The sequence below is a fragment of the Melozone crissalis genome, unplaced genomic scaffold (assembly GCF_028551555.1).
Source record: "Melozone crissalis strain CALT ecotype California unplaced genomic scaffold, PUWL_Pcris_2 ptg000034l_1, whole genome shotgun sequence".
Taxonomy (NCBI): Eukaryota; Metazoa; Chordata; class Aves; order Passeriformes; family Passerellidae; genus Melozone; species Melozone crissalis.
In genome coordinates, this window is record NW_026535812.1 from 13606012 (window position 1) to 13625351 (window position 19340).

Genomic DNA, 19340 nt, shown 5'->3' on the forward strand with positions numbered 1-19340 from the left:
CTGACTCCAGAGAACCTTATAAAAAATTAGGTGTCAAGTCTGATGCCACATTCATTCTTAAAATGCTCAATGACAATTAAATTTTCTGTACCTTGAAACTGTAACTACATCTTTTAATCTGAGATGAATGATAATATTTTTCTTAATAAATTTTCACATATGTGTAATACACAGTAGAGTTTATTTGTGTCTGAACTCCTTTAATTTGCCTGGTTACTTAGGCATAACAGGAGACAGAACTGAGTTTGTAAATTCCATTTTTTATTTATTTGTTCACTGATTCATTTAGAGGCTCCCTGTCGAAAACATCAGTCACATCAGGACACAGCAGCAATAGACAATTAATGTTGCATTCAATGCCAAGTACTCATTAATGAAAACTAAACAGATGCAAGTGCACTGCTGCAAACACATCACTGTTCTTCAGAGTAGGCACAACATGAAAGTTAAAAATGCTTTAGTATGAATACATTTCATTTGATCGTCTTAGTAAATTCCACAGTATTGCTTAACCTGTAAGATATCTACCTCTGATCCACACATGATGAGATTAGAGAATGCACAAGAATCAACAGCTGTATCACATGCAGTACATGTACAACCCTACTGCTACTAGAAATTTCTGCTCTTTCAGTTCTGCAGATGCCTGACAAATTTCAGTGAAGTGAGCACAGAACCAGTTCAGTGCTTTCCTTCTCTGTTGGGGGGGAAAAAAAGCTTATTGGTATTTCCCAATTGGTAGATTCCTCTTTGACAATAATTTATCAAAGTCAAACATATATTATTAATGAAAAGGAACATTGTGATTAAGACCAGGCACACTGCAACAACATCTGATGGACATCTACCATTACACAAAGCAACAATAAAATATTATAAAGTTTTAATTCAGCAACCACCTCATTAAAAATATCTAAATTCACATAAAACAGAAAATAAAATAGTAAATTAAATTCACTTTCTCATATCAAGAGCTTTTCCAGCTCAAATAGCAAGATTCTTTAGCCAGGCCTCTGTGAGACTTTCAGCTATTTTCACAGGTGTAGAGGAAAACACATGCTATAAATAGTATGCAAATAAAGCAAGGCCAAAAAAGTAAACTATCCATTGATCAGTGGGTTGTTCTGTGTATAACTGATAAAAAGAAGGACAAAACAAGCTATAAAAGCAGCACAAAAACAACAGAAGGCTTGTTTGAGAAAATGTGGGCACTCTTGGTTCTCATAGGTGCTGCATCTGTTTCTGCTCACCTGCAGGATCTTTCCTTTGATGGGTAAGAACAGACATCAAGTTTCATATCTGTGATTTCTTCTGCATGATCAAAAGGCTTTCCACTGTTTCAAATTGAATCTTTTTCTCCCCTTACAGGCAGAAGGTGTTCCGTGTGATTCCACAGAATGATGAACAGGTGGAAATCCTCAATTTCCTTGCCAGAATCATGGAGGTAAAGGACTTGGGGAAGTGGTTATATTGTAGTTGAAATAAATATTTCTCCATTTGCTCAAATAACAGATTTTTTTAAATTATGCTACTGAATTAAAGACTCAATCTTGATTTCATTCAAGTCAGCTGTATTGTTTCTTTGGAAGGAATAGGACAAGGTGATAAAACTAGAGCTCTACAAAACATTCAAATACCTTCCAAGAAAGTCTGGCTTACCCAATCTGAATGTCAAAGCGCCCACCAGAATTTTTTAATAGAAAAAATAATTCTTAAATGCTGTATTCAGTGTGAGATGCTTTCAAGAATGTGTTAGATAAATCATAAAAATTCCGAATACCAGAACTTTTACTATTACAGGCGAAACATTTTCCTCATGTAAATAATCTAAAAATTTATACTGCCAGCAAAATGAATTTTCCTTTCGCCTCTAGTCTCTCATGTTACCTTTTCTTCTGTTGACTTTCCTTTAAAGCTTCCTTTCTCTCTAAGCTGCAAGTTTCTCACTGACCTTGATGTAGATATATGATGACACAATGACACGATGAAAAACTACAAAGACAGCAAATGTGTTTTCAATATTTCTCTTCAGCTTTGATGTTGTAAAATAGCTGTTGGTGAAAAAGACACCATTAGCTGTAGGATGAAAGGATGGTATTTTTAATGAAGTACAGATGTGGAGACCTATCATCAACAGGCTACTACAGCATGCTGGAACAGTTTTCTGTAGAACAACATACTATTGAAATGGTGCTGCCAATATTAACGAAATTAATATATACCATGCTTGCTTTTAAGTGTGAAGTATCAAAGGATTGTTTGTTTTCTTCTTCTTTTAAGAAAAGATTCCTGAACTACCATTGTTATACAAAGCAGTCAGTCACGACTGATGTAATTGTATATTCTGGAACAATCACCTAATTTGGTGACACATAATTCATGAATAACCAACCCAAATTTCTTTTACCTTTGTGAGATGAAAGGGTGAAAAGGCATCGGGCTGGCAAATCATCTCTGTTTCCATTGGCTTTCAACAGAGCACTAAATCCAGAGGCCTGGATGCTTACTTCAGCAAAAATAACTGAAGTAGTAATAACACTGTTGTTTGTCTACTTGGAATGAAACATCTTCAAAGGCACAGGTTCCTCATATCAACTTCAGTGATCTCTTTTAAAAGCCCTCTTACAGACAACAGTCTTTTTCAGATGATTTATGTAAAATATTCATACAGTTCGCACCTGATGTTGAGTTAATTTCTCTCTAACATTCGTAGGCAAAAAAACTGAGAAAAAAAATGAAAGAAGCTGTAAAAATGAAAGAAAATATAAATATAGTTATTAATATAATATAGTTATTATATAAATTTATATAGTAATAAATAATAGATATTGTTATACATGTATAAATAATATGTATTTATTATAATAAATGTAGATATAGTTGTGTAAAATAACTATATATTAAACATATATGAAAATTTAAATATAGTTATAATATTCACAATTCTGTATCAATGCAGAGGCTGTAGACAATTTGTGGAATTGTTGCTGTCATCTCCAGAATTCTGCCATATAAAATGCAAGGCCTTTAGAAAATCTTAATCAATTTCCAGTTAAAATTTAGGTTGCTACTTGTGGGAAGCAATGCTGAATCAGTGTAATAGGATAGGCATGAAATTCAGTATATTAATCACAACCTCACCAGCACACATACACCAATCTAAAAAATCACAGCCACATGTATGTATTTACTTGTTTATGTCTTCATTTGCTCTTCTTTCAGGTTGACTTTTGGCAGCCAGACTCTGTCACACTGGTAAGGCCAAAAATGCAAGTTGATTTCCGAGTTGAGGCTGAGAAGACTTTTAAGGTTGAAGATCTTCTGAAAGAAAGTGGAATGGAATATCAGTAAGTTTGTTCTAACTACTGTACTTTGAATAGAAGGGGACTAAATACCATGAAGGATGTGTTTGAGCTTTTCATAATGGTCAACTCATTTTCCTGTTACAAACTTCATCCCTCCTATGGGTACCTCTACTGGCTTCAGCTTTCCTAGGACAGTTCAAATGGACTGTAACTACTCTGCACTGATGGGGTGAGATGAAATGTTGATAGAGGCAAGAGATAGGAAACAGAGATGCAGCACCAGAAATTCCCCTGAGGTGAAAGCTCACTGCAATAAACAAGGCTGGAGTATGGATGGGGATAGAAATATTTCCTACTACAGACAAAATGCAGCAAAGGTCTAGAAAGAGTCAGAAAATACACCAGATGAGGGAAATGGACAGGGAACTGAAGCCAGAAAATAAAATGATGAGCCCCAAGGCTACCATGAGCAGGTCCCCAGTGAGTTGCAGAACAATAGCTAGAGGGCCAAAAAACCCCAACAGGTGACAGACAGAAGACAGCTGCCAGGTGAAAGGCCAAGGAAGCATGGAAAACAGATTCCCAGGATAGCTTTGGGCTGACAGAAGTCACATAGCAGATCCATGGCAAGGATGTCTCCAAAGAGAGAGCTGACTGACTATGACTGCAGCACAAGTGGAGAGAACAGAGCACACTGCCACATTACACACCACTGGGAACAAAAGCTCTGTAGTGAGGAGCACTAATGGAAGAATAAGGAGAATGAGGAGTTGCCTGACCCCATTCTTCACTTCATATCTTCCAATCACTGTGCAAGCATGAACTGAGGATGAGAAATTGACTTTGAGCTGGAGTGGAGTGGGGTTGTCTGTCTTCATTTCTCCTTTCACTCCACTTAAGCATTGCAGAATGGATCTGCCCAACTTCATTATCAGGGTTCTTTGATGTGTAAAGTATAGTCTGTCAACATCATGTACTCAGACACTGAAAGTCAGTAGTATTTGATCAAGTTTTCATTATTTCATCTGGCTGAGAGTAGAGTTTTTTTCTCTCAGCCCCACTGTTGAATCTAAAAACACTCTAGAATAAATGGTTTTCAATAATCCCACAGTGCACATATAGCACAGGAATCCACTTCAGTGGAATTTCCTCTTTAGCAAAGGACTTACTCTACATGTGTTAGTTTTTCTGTAATATTCATTAACTGCTCCAGTCTGTGCACAAATCTTTTTATTGCAATCAAAGGCCAGAATGTCTGGAAGCTGTCCCTGACAAACCAGCGGATTGTCCTTGTGACAAACCAAGCTGTTATAATCCTTTTGAAGTGCAGCTGCAGTGCCATGACATGATGTCACTTGCAATGTTTGTTCTGAAGGCTGCTGGTGCCTCACAAACTGGCCTCCTGTTCCTCTAACCAAATCACAAATGATCAAGGACGTATCCTGGATGAATAAGATTTGTAAGAGTTTTAAGACAAGTGCTGGAAAAACAAGAGGACTTCAATTTTTGATATCCAAGGTTGAAATATAAGCAAAAGGTGCTCAAGAGTATAAGTGATAAGTTGTACCTCTGTATCAGCCCCAGGAAAAAATGGACTGGAGAGATCCAACCAATCCAGACTGGATGTTGAGGTTTTTTCGCAATTCTGTGTTGTATTTAATAGCTCACCTCACATGCAATGAAGTAGTTTGGAGGATAGATAATGCCACCTGAACAGAGCTGTCAAACCACATCTAACATTTGGAAGCTTGGTTTTACAGGGAATTTCATCAGGCAAACATCTCTGGGTTGCTGCCTGGTTTGCCTGGAATTCCATCTGGCAAACATCTCTGGGTTGCTGGCACCATAAGATCAGCCTAGAGCTCATTTTGAAACACGCTCTGTCTCAGCATTGCCATTTTTCTGAAACCAAACTGTTGCCACCCTGGAGGTTTGTTAGTGTGGGGGTGAGGCAGCTGCTAATTGGCAGGAGCCTGTTGCTCCCTGGTCCTTTTGAGGCAAGGTTGAGGCAGGAGGCAGAAACTTGATACTAATATATCTTATTTCCAACCTGCCCACCTTTCCTTTCACAATCTGGGCAGCCCAAATGCTGGGCAGGCCCTGAAATGTCTTACTTTCCTGCTGGATTGGTGTATGTTTCTCTTCACACTTTTCATGGTGCCTTCTTGCAGGGTTCTGATTGACAACCTGCAGGCTGCACTGGATGCCCAGTTTGACAGCCAAGCTCGTACTTCCAGCCACAGCTATGTGAAGTACAACAACTGGGACACGGTAAAGTCTAGAATTTACCACATTATCAGCTTGGTTCCTTAGCTTCTGTAGTTAAAGTGCTTCCAGCCTTCCTCCCTTTTCCTCCTCTGCTCCATCCATTGACATGATAATGCCTCCAAACTCTCCTTCCTCTTCATTACTGAGCTAGTTTGTGTAACCTACTTTTATTTCCTCTACTTTGCTCCCAACGCTGCAAAGAAACTCTGGCAGAAATCCAATGACCAGGCTGAGATGCTTCACTATTTATTTCCTTTCCTTTTCACTACTTCTCCCATCTCCTCTCCTAAACAACTCTATTCCATTCCCTGTTTCAGTTCTAGCTCTTCATAAGACCCCTATCCTCCTTTTTTCACAGCCATGCTCATTTTTCCTGACATGTAATCATGGCCATGTTACTCTTCACATCTTTGCAGCGGCTCCGTGGAAATCTACAAATTGTATTAACTATTAGACCACATTAGATGCTCAGAAAGACTCTTCTGGCTTGAAATCAGCAAATTAATCAGTCTGGACCTAAGGAACAGAGATTTAGACTTAACCTCTTTATTAAACAGATAGCTGATTGGACTGCTGATATTGCTGCTCAGAACCCAGACCTTGTCTCTCGTAGTGTAATAGGGAACACATATGAAGGCCGGGCAATGTACCTTCTCAAAGTAAGTGCCTCGATTTCTTCTCTTCCTCTATTGACAGTAATGTATCATTCAAACATACAAGATAAACTTTTAGAGACACTACAGGAAATAATTCAACCATGCAGAGTAATCAAATAATTGGGGGAAGCTTATCAACATTAATAAAAATGAAATTATTAAGAGTATTTTTGTAACTTGATTATCATGCTCAGGTAGAGTTGGGAGCACTCCACAGATTTCCATTTAAACAAGGAATGCCATATTTGTATAAATAGGTCAGCAAGCTGACTGACTTGTTCTGCATACAATTTATTTTGTTCAAGCCCTGGGGTATTGTTTTGTTTTTTGGTTTTTTTCTTAGCTGGGAAAAAGCGGTGCAAATAAGAAGGCCATCTTTATGGACTGTGGTTTCCATGCAAGAGAGTGGATCAGCCCTGCTTTCTGCCAGTGGTTTGTGAAAGAGGTCAGTAAGTGTAATGATGAAAAAATATTTTGCAAAACCTATGTTTAAGAAAACCTTAAATGAGCAGCAAGAACTCAGGCCACTGCCTTTCTCCTTCTAAATACATGTCTGCTCGTGCCTTCTTCTCACCTCAGAGGGTTAAGGTGTAACTACTTAAACCAGATCTTTGTGCTTGGACCTGCAATCTTTCAGCAGCTTAAGACAATCTGAAACGTGTCTAAGAGATACTGACAACTACAATGGTTGCTTAGTTTGTAAATTCTTTTTGCACCTGTAATCAGAGAAAGGTGAGAGAAAAGCAAATAGCTCTAGTAACACTATAAACATAGCCATGTTCTGCACACAGACATAAGGAATAAGGAAATTCAAGGGCACACCAGAAGGCACCTGAATGTACTTCAGAACAGCTGACTTGCCAGGTGGAGGGTTCCTTGCAACCAGCTTAATTCAGTAAGGCAACAGGGAGGATTGAAACCTACCCTGGGCTCAGCAATGAGAAAAGGTACCCAAGAAAGGAGGAAGACTATAAATGAAGCTCCCTAAGCTCCAGTCAGGAAGAGGGAAATGCATATACATCCCTTTGAGCTACCACCTCAGGCTGTACAGAAAGGCACTAAAATATGAAACCATATTCAAGGGAGAGCTGCAGAGGTGAAATTAGCTTCACTTCAGTCTAGGATACTTTAGGTCTTGAATTAAACAATTTTATGTCTTTTATATTTTCTTTCTCACTACCAGTATAAAGCAGGTGGGGATTACTAAATGCTGCACAGACATCTTCACAGAGACAGGTATATTACCCCTCAGATGGAGGAGATAAATCAATTTAGCAGAGCAATTTACTGACTGAATCTCAAATTTTGTAATAACTTCTGTTGGAAGTTTAAGAAAAAAACACCAACAAAACCAACCAACCAATAAATAAAACCACACCAGAAGCAGCAGCTGGAATCTAAAACCCAAGAAAAGGAAAGCCAATCTACATAAGCCAGCCATGCTGGCAGAGGCCTTGGTGGCAAGTATAATCTCAGTGTTATCAGACAGGCATGCAGTTCTGTGTAGGGAGCAGTGGAAATTGGAAGTGACATTTTGGTGGAGTCGATGGGAATATGATTACATTAGTGCCTAATAAGGCTGCAGACAGTATGTGGTACCATTTTTCTCTCAGCAATTCACGTCACTGCAGCTGTCATTTTCACTGTCTGGTCACTTAATTCATGGATGTACCTGACACCAGCAGTGCCTCTGCTCAGTGTGTCCACAGGCAGAAGTGCTTTAAAAGAGCAGACCTCTGAGCATCATCAGAATTTCACTTGGGATTGCATCTAGAAATACAATTTAAGAAAAATAGAGAAAAACGTGAGCAAGGTGGATTGTTATAGGTATCTCAAAAGAGAAACCCACCCAGACATCAGCAACAAAAAAACAAAACAAGCATAAAATAAAACCGAGGAAAAATTATTTCAAGTGATCTGAAACTGTTTTTCTAGATTTTATATCCCACCCTCCCACTTGTCAGTTACAGGACAAAAAATGCCTTTTTCCATTGCATTGCCCTGTGTTGCCCTTTATGGCTGTGTAAACAAAACATGGGTACAACACACTTAAAGCAAATTTCCATGATCATTGTATGGTCTCTCAACACTGATATGAATCTGTGAACAAGCATTGCAAGTGCCAGACCATGAACAATCAGGGTATAGAGGATTTTGCAGGAGTTCCTGTTTGTTATTCAATATCTGCGTCTGGAAAAGTGCAGGGAAAAATCTGTCTCCCTATGAATAAATGCGTCCACAAATTTATGATTGGAAATGTGTTAGAGTATTACTTAGAAATATTCTCTATAATTCTTGTCATTGAAAAAATTTCTGCACAACAGATACAAAAAATGGAAATAATGATTTCTCATTCTCACATAAATTAAACTCAAACCTTTAAGGTGTGAGGACACAGGAATATATGTGGACAGCAGCATTGTTCTGCCTGTAACCAAGAAGCTCGTAGATGGAAGTCTCTTTCCAGTGATTTATTATTCTGTTCAAAATCAACATTCCTTCATCTTATTATTTATCTAGCAGTATAAGGTAGTTTTCTAACAGCAGTGTGGTTTAAGTCAGTGCAAATCTAAGCACATGTCAGAACATAGGGGTGCCATCTCCTGTGCTGGAGTGGCCTGGATGAGTTTTTCTACCACATTCATTAACTCCTGACCCAGACCCAGGCCTTCACATGCACACAGGAGATGCACATCTATGAAGACATCATCAGCTTTTCCTACTTTTCTCCAAGTAGGCTGTGGAGACCTACGGAAAAGACTCTGTCATGACCACACTCCTGGACAATCTGGACTTCTATGTTCTGCCTGTTGTTAACATCGATGGTTACGTTTACACTTGGACAAATGTAAGTACATTTTTCTTTCTTATTGTTGGAAAAGTCGACTGTCAGAACTGACTCTAAGTTTTCACCTGGGATTCTGTTACAGGACCGCATGTGGAGAAAGACGCGCTCTAAAAATTCCGGGACCTCTTGCATTGGGACAGATCCCAACAGGAATTTTGATGCTGGCTGGTGCAGTAAGTATCTTCTAACAAGAGCTGCAAGTAATTACACATGAGTGCAATAGCCAATACACTTAACTATTGGATTTCCCCTACCTGATGCTCCAGCTTCAGCTTGAGTGGAGCATTGTGTGTAATGTAACTTGTTTAATTTTTAAAGCAGTTTTGGGAAAAAAACCCCAAACTTTGGCTACTAGCATCATCAGCATAGTCACTTCTATGATCATATCTACACACATGTGCATGTATATGCATATACACATATAGACAGACACACAGCTATGAGTTCAGAACAGAAACCAAAGGAGCTTGCTTTCATTAAAAGCAGTCTCTTTTGAGTGGTTTCCACTTTGTTCCACAGAAGTGCCTTAGAAATGGAGAAGATATGCAAGGAGAGGACTGTTAACTATTGAATCAAATCAATATCCCAAAAAATTCCCATAATATAGGTCTTTACATCCATATTCATGTTCTTCCAACTATGTACACTGTAAAGGCCATGTTTATTCATTGCTATGTGATGTTTCCCAGCATCTGAACTATGCCATAAAATATTCCTTCCTCTGATATGGCATGTGTATTAGCAGGATTTCCAAGGCTTACCTACAAACATGGTGTAACATCACTCTCCTAACAATCTACTTCTTCATTAAGTACTCATTATATTCCCCTTTCTTCTCAGCTCTTGGGGCCTCAGATTATGCCTGTTCTTCCACTTACTGTGGCTCTGCACCTGAATCTGAAAAGGAGACCAAGGCTTTGGCTGATTTTATTCGTGAACATCTTTCTACAATCAAGGCATACTTGACAATTCACTCCTATTCCCAGCTGCTACTGTTTCCTTATTCATACACTTACAATTTGCCATCAAATTACCAGGAACTGGTAAGTCACTTCATCATTTTGACTTTATGAAAAGAATAAGCAAAAATCATCACTTGCTATTTAGGTACCTTTAACTTCAAGCAGTTTCTTTAACATCTGGAAAGAATCCATATTACCAGTTTTTGAAAATATTTTAGTCTTGGCAAGAACAAGGGAAACTAATATGGTTTCAAGATAGCTGAAGCATCAGATGAACTTCAGAGCCTTATTTAATTTCCATGTGCACAATGAATTTGACACAAAAGCAGTTCTCCCTCCCAGTCATGCCATCCAGAAATCCACTCTGCTGTGCAGCATTGCCTCCAGAGGCTGCTGTGTGTGTACCTCTAATACTTTACATAAAAACACTATGGCCTGTAAACCAAGGTAGCAGCTTGACAGATTGTAATAACTATGAAATAACTCAACTGGTATCAACAGCAAGCAAGAATCTCACTCTACCACTTTCTACTGAACCTAAGCTCTCACTGATGTAAAGTCAATGAGGCAGTTCTTGACTAAAGTATAATTGAAAACAGATACAAAAGACATAAAAAGTTTCAGTTTTGAGGCCTTTTCCAAGGGGCCTGGATTTAAACACAGACATTTTATTTAGAAGCAGAGAGGATGAATGTGGTATTTTAAAGGACAATTTCTCTTTTATCAATTCCAGAAAAAAGCCCCTCTAATGCCATTTAAGAGAGATTTTTTTTGATCCTTAAAACCAGATAGAGAGTTTAAAACTATTAAATGTGTATAAAAGCCGTAAACACTTCATAGGCCAAGAATCAACAATCATGAATAATAAAATTACTTCAGTTCTCTGGCATATTAGCAATTAGAATCTGTTGGCAGGGAAAACAACACAGCAAGACAAAACAAACACATTTTGATTCCCCCTCTTTCCTCGATGCTGCCAAAAGTCCAAGGCAACAACAATGTGTGTTGCTGTGCAGGTTTGACAGATTTATGAATACTCCCAAATACATGTCTTGGTTCTGAACAGAAATACAAACTGGGGCCAAGAGTGAAGTTTCTTGTTAGATTTTTTTTAAAGCCTAAAAGAGAAGATTACATTAAAATGAAGATTTTGTTTTCTTAATTTATATCTCAGGAATTTTGTAATTGAAATTATTTCAGGGAGTGGTAGTAATACCTTGCCTTCATATTTTACAAAATCTTCATAATTCACACATTACTGCTCAGTCTAAAGTAATAAACAGCACTAAACACTTGAATCTGCTTTGTTGTAAAGATCACAAAGTTCTTATTTGTCAAAAATTTGCATGAAGTTCTGCCCCATTTTTTGAATGAAGAGCACATGTGACGAAATGTAACTAAAAGTACAGTGTGTTTCTCACAGTATTAAACAGAGAAAGTACCCTGACAACTCATTACTAAAGCCATCTCTAGCAGAAAGAAAGAATCTATCTGCTTTGCTAGGTTTTAAAATTCTTAATTTAAAATTTTATATTGTTCTATTCTAATACACGTCTAAAAGTTCTAAATTTAGAATTTGGAGAAATGCTGAAGAATGAAAATCTGAACTTTTAATAGCTATTGTTTGGGCAAATAAAATAATCACAAATCTTTTCTTAAATGAAGAAGCAAAATTTATAGTGCCATTATCTTATCTTAGATGTTATTTTTACCCTGACAGATCTAATAAATTAAAGGAAATTTAGCTGCAATTTCTTATCTCTTTTGGTGAGCAACTGGACATGTGTTTAAACAAAACCTCGCATGTCTGCTGCTCATTAATAACATTTTGTTCCATTATATTTAATTAAAGGTAACATAATACCATGGGGCTTATGTTGCATTCCAGTGTCCGAGATACAGAAAGGTGCAAAAATTGAGTAATTTGAGATTAAGGACACTAAATCTGCAGAAGAGAAAGGTCCAGAGAATGCCTGGACCTTCCTTCCCTGAATATGTAGTGAACAGTGTGTCCTTGGGGCTCAAAAGACTTTTTCTGTTTACAGCCCCAAGAAATCAGCAGAAGGTCTAAAACTGCTTTGCTTTGTCAGATAGAACAGGGCACTCAGAGAACCTCTTCATGTTCCACTGCATTGCTCAGCAAATCAGAACAACTCAAAGTTATTGTAACTGACTTAAAGCCAGGGATTAGAACTGTCCTTCAACCATGCCTGGTCTTGGAGTGTAAAATGTGATGAAAGTCATGTATATCCATTCCTTCCCACAACCTCCCACTCTTCCCCTGAGATGCAAGAGGTTATAAATCCCACAGCTCTCAAGGATTTTCCCCAAATTTGTCTCCCTTTATTCCGGGTTGTTGTTTTGTGCCCCTAACCTAGGAGTTGCACAAAGTTTCCACTGTTATCCAAACAACAAAAATAAAAACACCCAAGACAGGAAAATCTAGGTCAGGAATTTCTCAGAAGTTACACAATATTCTTGTGATGACACCCTTAAAGAAATATGTCCTCCTTTTGGAGAACCGCATTTTGTCTGCTTCGCAATCCTCTTGGCTCATTCTTTACCATACTCTGACGTATTGCCCTGAACACAGAATACAACTTGAATCCCTCTCCTACAGGGAACAGAAGCATTAGCTTTTCACAATAACAAAATATGCTTGGCACGACCACTATCTTTCCACACCCCAAAAGGACTTCTTTCATCTTTATTTTACTATTCACATTTTGTCTTCTTGCAATAAAGAACTATGTATTTAATCAGACTTTTCATAAACAGTTCAGCCCATATTTTTGCCTTAGCCTCCCATTAGGCTTTCCTCATTTTCAGCAGACAAATCTAGCTTTATCAGTTCTTGTTTGTATTTGAATTGACTCTGAACTGTAGTTTGAGAGAGAAGAGGAATGTGTATCGTGTCCTTCCTTCCTTTCCAGTTCAATCCCATCTCTCAGTTAAACTCAGCACCAAATACATGTGTGCAGCCAGCTCATATCCAGATTAATGTAGATGTGTTATTACAGTTTCACAGGCTCCAGAATATTACATTCATTTACAACCCAAGATAATTCCAGTCTGTATTACTTGAATGCACACTGGCTGCATGGGTTGTTGTTTCAACTCACCAAAATTAACCTTCCATATTGGTTTGGTCTAGCATTTTACTTCTTCTTGAGTGCTTAAAACAGGACATATTAGAAAGTATTAAAGAGATATGCCCAGAGTCTGTGCAGCTTGCAAGAGTGAATATATAGCATGACTGTATTAGTCTGATTATTTAACTTAGTGCTTAGTTGTGAGGTCCTGAACATGCTTTAGACATATGAAGACCTGTGGGTAAGAACTGTTGGATAGCAAAAATCCTACATCTAAGAGACTCAGACAAGCCCATGAGGAGTTGCAATCTGGTGCTGATGTATCTGTGTTATTGCACAGATTGTATTACTATGATTGTACTACTTGTTACATTAAATATTGTTAAAGTCAACTGGGAAGCACAACAAACAGGAATGTGGGCAGCAAAGCAGTATTTGAAATTTGCTTCACAGCTCTTCCACAAGAGTTTACCTCAACAGAACTGTTCTGTACTGGCAGTCTTAAAATTGTGAAAATGATGTGTTTAGTAGCAGCATCTTCCAGATGAAGCTGATGTGTAAATCTGGCTTATAGACAAGAGCCTCCAACAGGTGTAGGGCCCAAATGATTAGCAGTGGAAACCCTCTCACCAGGGACTAATTTATTAAACACTGTAGAAACTGTCACAGAAAAACAGGCTTGTAAAGAAAAAAAATCATTCCACTGAAGTCCTCACTGGCTGGATTCCCTTGGCTTTTGGAGCATATGAGACACAACAGAGCAGTGAACTAAATGACACATCATCACGGACCCTTGAGAGGGGAGTCTGTTTTTACTGGCAAAACAAGAAGGCTCAGAAGTTTCAATTCACTTGGCTAAAGCTAGCAGCTAATACACATTTTCAGCCTTTCATTACAAAGGAAGTTGAGGGTCTCTTTAGTTAAAAAGTAAAGCATGAAAGACTGATGTGAAGGGAAAATACCTTGGGCAGATCAGCCTTGGGCAAATCAGTTGGCAGTCCAGTGAGGAAAGTGAGCAAGAGGTCCAGTCAAGCAGTGAAAAGGCTTCTCCAGACCACTTCCAGATTGAGAAGGCAAAGGGAGTTGTCCACAAACAGCAGCTGCATATCAACATCTGTGGAGTGTTTCTAAAGGGTCACAGTTTGCTGGCAAATCCTCCCTGATGATACAAGAGTAAAATGAGGGAGATGAGATGCTCCCATAAAAATTACCTATTAACACAAAAAATATGCTTAGCCTGATAATTTATCTTGTTAGTTCAAACTTCCAACGTGGTGAGAAAGAGACACCAGTATCACATCTTTCATTAAAAGCTAATAACTGAAAAAACCTAGGTTTGAAAGTTGTTAATTATGTCAGATAATGACAACTGAGAACACAGCTCTGCTGTCTCCCTGGCTCACGCACTCTGTACACAGATAAGCGAAATATTGGTAATTGCAGTGTAAACACAGATGGGTGATGAGCACAGGAACTGCTGCCTTCTGCTGAAATGACCAGCTCTGAGAGCTCAGCTGGGACTCAGAAGCTGAAAAGCCATTTCTGCTCCCAGTTACAAGGTATTACCCTGGAGTTATTTCTTCGACTGCAGGGCGCCACTTGTTTCTCTGCTACTATAAATCTCAGCAACATTTTCCTTGCAAAAGAGGGATTCTTAACAGTATAAAACCCCAAACAAACAAACTCCAAACAAACCACAACAATTTAGTTAAGCCCATTACGTCAAGAGATGTAGAAAATCACTGAAAAACAAAGAGTATCCTCAAAGGTCAAAAGGAAAACAATATTTCCCCTTGCTGCTGTAGTCCAAATAATTTACAGGCTTGAAAATCCAAACTACTTTTCACCCTTTTGGAAAACTTTGGGTACTATTTATACACCTCTGCATTGACCTCCCTATTATTTCCTTCTAATGGATTGCTTTGAGTAATTGAGCTATTTTGAAAAAACAACCAAACATATTTTCCTCATATTTTGTATTTATACTCACAAGTATTTACTTAATACATATTATTCCTGCTGATTTATATTATATTATTAACAAATGACATTAGTTCCTATAAAGTTGAAATTTATTTTTTTACCTTTAGGTTTTGGACTGCAAATCTATTAAGAAAGTAAATGTTAGAGAATCACTTAAAGGAAAACAAAAAAAAAAAAATCAAAAATTCTGATATGCATGATGAAGTCATAAATGCTTAGGCACGTTTTTTCACTTAGACAGGGTCATTTAAAATACCACCTTTATCTCCAACCTGGAGAGCTTGAGGAAGCTGTTTATTTGGATTCTAAGCTCTAAACAGCTGGAAATCTCAACTGCTCTTTCTACAAATTTCTGATTTTTACAGCTTCCAGGCCAACAATAAAAAATTTCTCAGGTAAAAAGATTTCCTGACATACTTTTTCCGGTATGTGTTCTGGTATGATTTAAAGCCATCATTTGTCTGCTGGGTGGAACAAATGCCCTGGGTCAAACAGCCCCACAGAGCAGCTCTGCTGTTCTATTGTTCCTACTTCAGTTAACTAAAGAGAGCAAATACCAGTTACCAACAGGTCTGCATATTGAACTAGACAACTTTTCCAAATTTGACTTCCACTTTGCATATATTTGAAGAGAGAAAGAATCAGTTTACATTTAAAAATTCATTTGCTATTGAGAGATTTGACTCAATCTCAGCTGCTGATTAAATGTGTACATTATAAACAACAGATGGCTGAAGAAAACATGGCATTGCTAGCAGATAGACTCCAACTTCTACAATTCCCTCAGCATGTGTTAAAAATTATTATGGATTTTAGAAAAATCAATTTATTGAGGGATTAAAAGAGAGAGGAAAAAACCCAAACCAAACAAAAAAGAAGATCACAGGACAGAGCTCAGCTACTCCAATTGCCCTGGATCCAAGATTGTGAAATGCAGAGCAACAACATACTTCCTTGCAATTGCTTGTCTTTGTGTGATAGAGAGGCCCGAAACCAAACCCCACGTTCAGGCAGTCAGTGTTATAGGTGGAAAGACAAGCTTCAAGTATGCTTCAGTTTGTTTTGTTTAAATATCCTTCATATGCTAAAGGACCACAAATTTCTAGAGCAAACTCCCATAATTCTAAAATGCTCAAAACCAAATATTTGGGAATGGGGAAACACTTGCAATTCTGCTAGAGAGTAGGCTGCCAGTGAAAATGCAAACATGTTGTGATGTTGTTTTTTAGCAGCTGAGAAAGTTCTCTCAGTTAACTAAAATTTTCTAAATACTTGGTCCAATATGTCTTTTTGAGTAAATCAGAAGAACACTTAAGCATAAGGATCAACAGAGAATATTTTACAATATATCTTCCACTGGGATGTAAGCCAGAGTGTAACCTACAGAGAAGGAAAGGGCTTGAGGAAATTCCTGGAATAGTAGGCCATTCAGCTGCAAGCTATAAAGAAATATATGGCAACCCATTGCTTATACTGAACATATGCTTTCAAAAATCATTCATATTTATCATCTGTTAGTAATAGTTTTCATGTTTTATTACCAACATGTTGTATAATGAAGAATTGGAAAAGCCACACGTTCCAAAGAAAAGTCCGTAATTTTCCTTAATGCAAACATACAAAACTTCATAGTACTATTGATGGGCCTGATCCAACCCTCACTGAATCAGTGGGAGTTGAATGAGTCCCTCTGTGCACAGGAAATGAATTGAAATTAATGAGACTACATATGGTTTCAGGGTAATTTATGCCTTTTTTGGCTGTTAATATTTATAAGACCTTAATCTGCTTCCACTTGTATCAATGTTCAACTCCCCTGACTGAGCCAACTCTACTCTGAATGTATAGCTGCATGAAGAGAAGGAAAAGAAAGGGTATTGTATGTTTGCAATTTACTGTACCATGTCATTACTTTTCTCTAAGATTCTCTTATCTCTAAGTAAGGCTCCTTATTTAGTTTTAACCTTGTACAAGTTTCTTCCTAATCTAGAAAGTGCTGTTACCTCTTGTCCCCTTATCTGTCCAAACCTCCCTGGACTGTACACCAGGCTGCAACAGACCATACACAGACTGGATCACACTCCATTAAACCTTTGAGAATAAGTTCTTTGCTGACAAACTCTTTTCAAAGCACCAGGACAAGCTGGGCCTTAGCTACTGACACCTAGTCACACTGAGAGGTCAACAACAGTTTTCTAATAAAAGCTTCTCCAGCATGGCTTTTGAGTTTATACAACAGTGTAATTGCTTAGATTCACTCAGAAAGCTTCTGAAAATCTGCATTTATCATTCTTCTTTTCATACAGAATTCCATAGCTAAAGCTGCTTCCAAAGAGCTGGCCAGTTTGTACAACACTGACTATACATATGGTCCAGGAGCAACAACAATCTGTAAGTATTGACCTAAATATACTGACAATCTATATTAAGTATTACTAAGACTATAAAATGCAGTTTTCTAGTGATTCTTGTTCCTTTTTCTAAGTAGTCTTCTTCTTCCTTCACATGCATATATGAAGAGGTATATATGGGACCTGTCATTTCCAAATTATGGGATAATTTATACCCCAGGGATCCCAGGAAGTGTGTGACCCCCTGCAAAGTCAATTGATGTAGTAAAATGTTTACAAATTCACATGCATAGCATGAATTCCTAAATCATATACAGCTTAGATTTAAACATAAAAACCTTGACCTGAGATTTTCTGCATTTCCAGTATCTCCAAGTCAAGGATGATGTGAATCCTTCAACCACTATAGTGACACCAATTTCTTTTAATTTGCATTACATTCTGAGACACATACTAATTACAATCTAATTTGTAATTTGTAATGACTAATTACTCTACCCTTCTTGGGAACTCAGCTGTGGATATGGCCTCTGCAGTGCCAAAAGCCAAGTCAAGGTTATCTCAATATCTCCCATCTTTAAGATCTCTTAATTACTTAAATATGGAAGCTAATTTCTCTTGCCTGTTTCTCCTTCCTCAAATAGTTAACCACCCCCTCCCAAACATTTTTAAAAACAGTTTCTTCCAATTTTTACAATATTTTTGGAGACTCTTCCTTTTGAAATGGCAATTTTGGAGGCTCCTTCCTTAGCAAGATAGACTTGTACCAGCTACTGAAAAGGGAGGGTACTATTTGTCCAGCAGAAAATGATGGAGCTGAAATCCCAGATATACAATTCTTTCTCATCTCTGTGAACCTCAAAAAGCCACTCAGTGAGAGGGCATTAGCTTCTTATACCAAGTGCTTCTAAACACTCCATGCAACCATGCCATTCTCCTGTTCCATAGACATTTCTCCCATGGTTTCCCCACAATAATGACAAGGAGGGAGCAGTTTAGCTTGTTTACATTTGCTTGCACAAATAGCTGGAACAAAGCTCATAAAAGGCCTGAAATCACAGCAACTTTCCCATGAGCAGGATAAATCTGTCAATTCACTGAATATTTCTTTTTATCTGTCCTTTCTGCATTCCTGGCTATGTGACTTGACTCCAAAGTATTTCCCATTTAATGTGTAGCCACTCTTTCCCAGCTAAGCTTTGTTTAATTTCTTTACCCACAGACCCTGCTGCAGGGGGCTCTGATGACTGGGCTTATGACCAAGGCATCAAGTACTCTTTCACTTTCGAGCTCCGGGACACCGGGAGATACGGTTTCCTTCTCCCTGAATCTCAGATAAAGCCAACCTGTGAAGAGACTTTCCTTGCTGTCAAATATATTGCCAACTATGTCCTTGAGCACTTGTATTAGAATGGAGTTCTAAAAATTATTAAAGTAGACTTTATGCAAAGATGCCTTCCTTTTTTTCTTCCCTAAAAATGACTTTTTTATTTCTCTATACTTAATGTTCTTAAGTCATATTCTTAGTCCATTACAGGTCACTAGAACTACAAGTTTTTCAAGAGAAGTTTTAGAAATTCAAGAGAAATAAAATATTTTTATTGAGGCAACTGGCATAGTTGGGGAGGTTGAAAAAGAAGGAGCACAAGATTAATCAACCTAAGGTAAAGGTCACCTTATTGATTAAAATTATCTTTACACAGAGGAGATGGGCTGAGCATTAGAGCTTATACAGCCTAACTGTTAACCAGAATGAAAAGAACCAAGTGATTCACTTAGATGGACTTTCACCCAAACATTCATTGCCTCAATGGCAACAGTAGCAAGGGGAAGTTCACATTACATACTTTTAAAATTATTTGTGATGCGCTCTTG

The 19340-nt window shown here is 37.9% G+C and overlaps 1 protein-coding gene across 1 annotated transcript; it reads left to right on the top strand.

The window, feature by feature from the left end:
* The first annotated feature begins 967 nt into the window (after positions 1-967).
* CPB1 (carboxypeptidase B1) lies at positions 968-18875 on the top strand. Its single transcript, XM_054282692.1, has 11 exons — positions 968-1273; positions 1369-1444; positions 3223-3347; positions 5477-5576; positions 6131-6232; positions 6573-6674; positions 8967-9077; positions 9160-9250; positions 9918-10120; positions 17421-17505; positions 18688-18875. Exons 1-11 carry the CDS (start codon positions 1071-1073, stop codon positions 18873-18875), a joined length of 1386 nt encoding a protein of 461 aa, XP_054138667.1. The 5' UTR covers positions 968-1070.
* Positions 18876-19340: the final 465 nt, after the last annotated feature.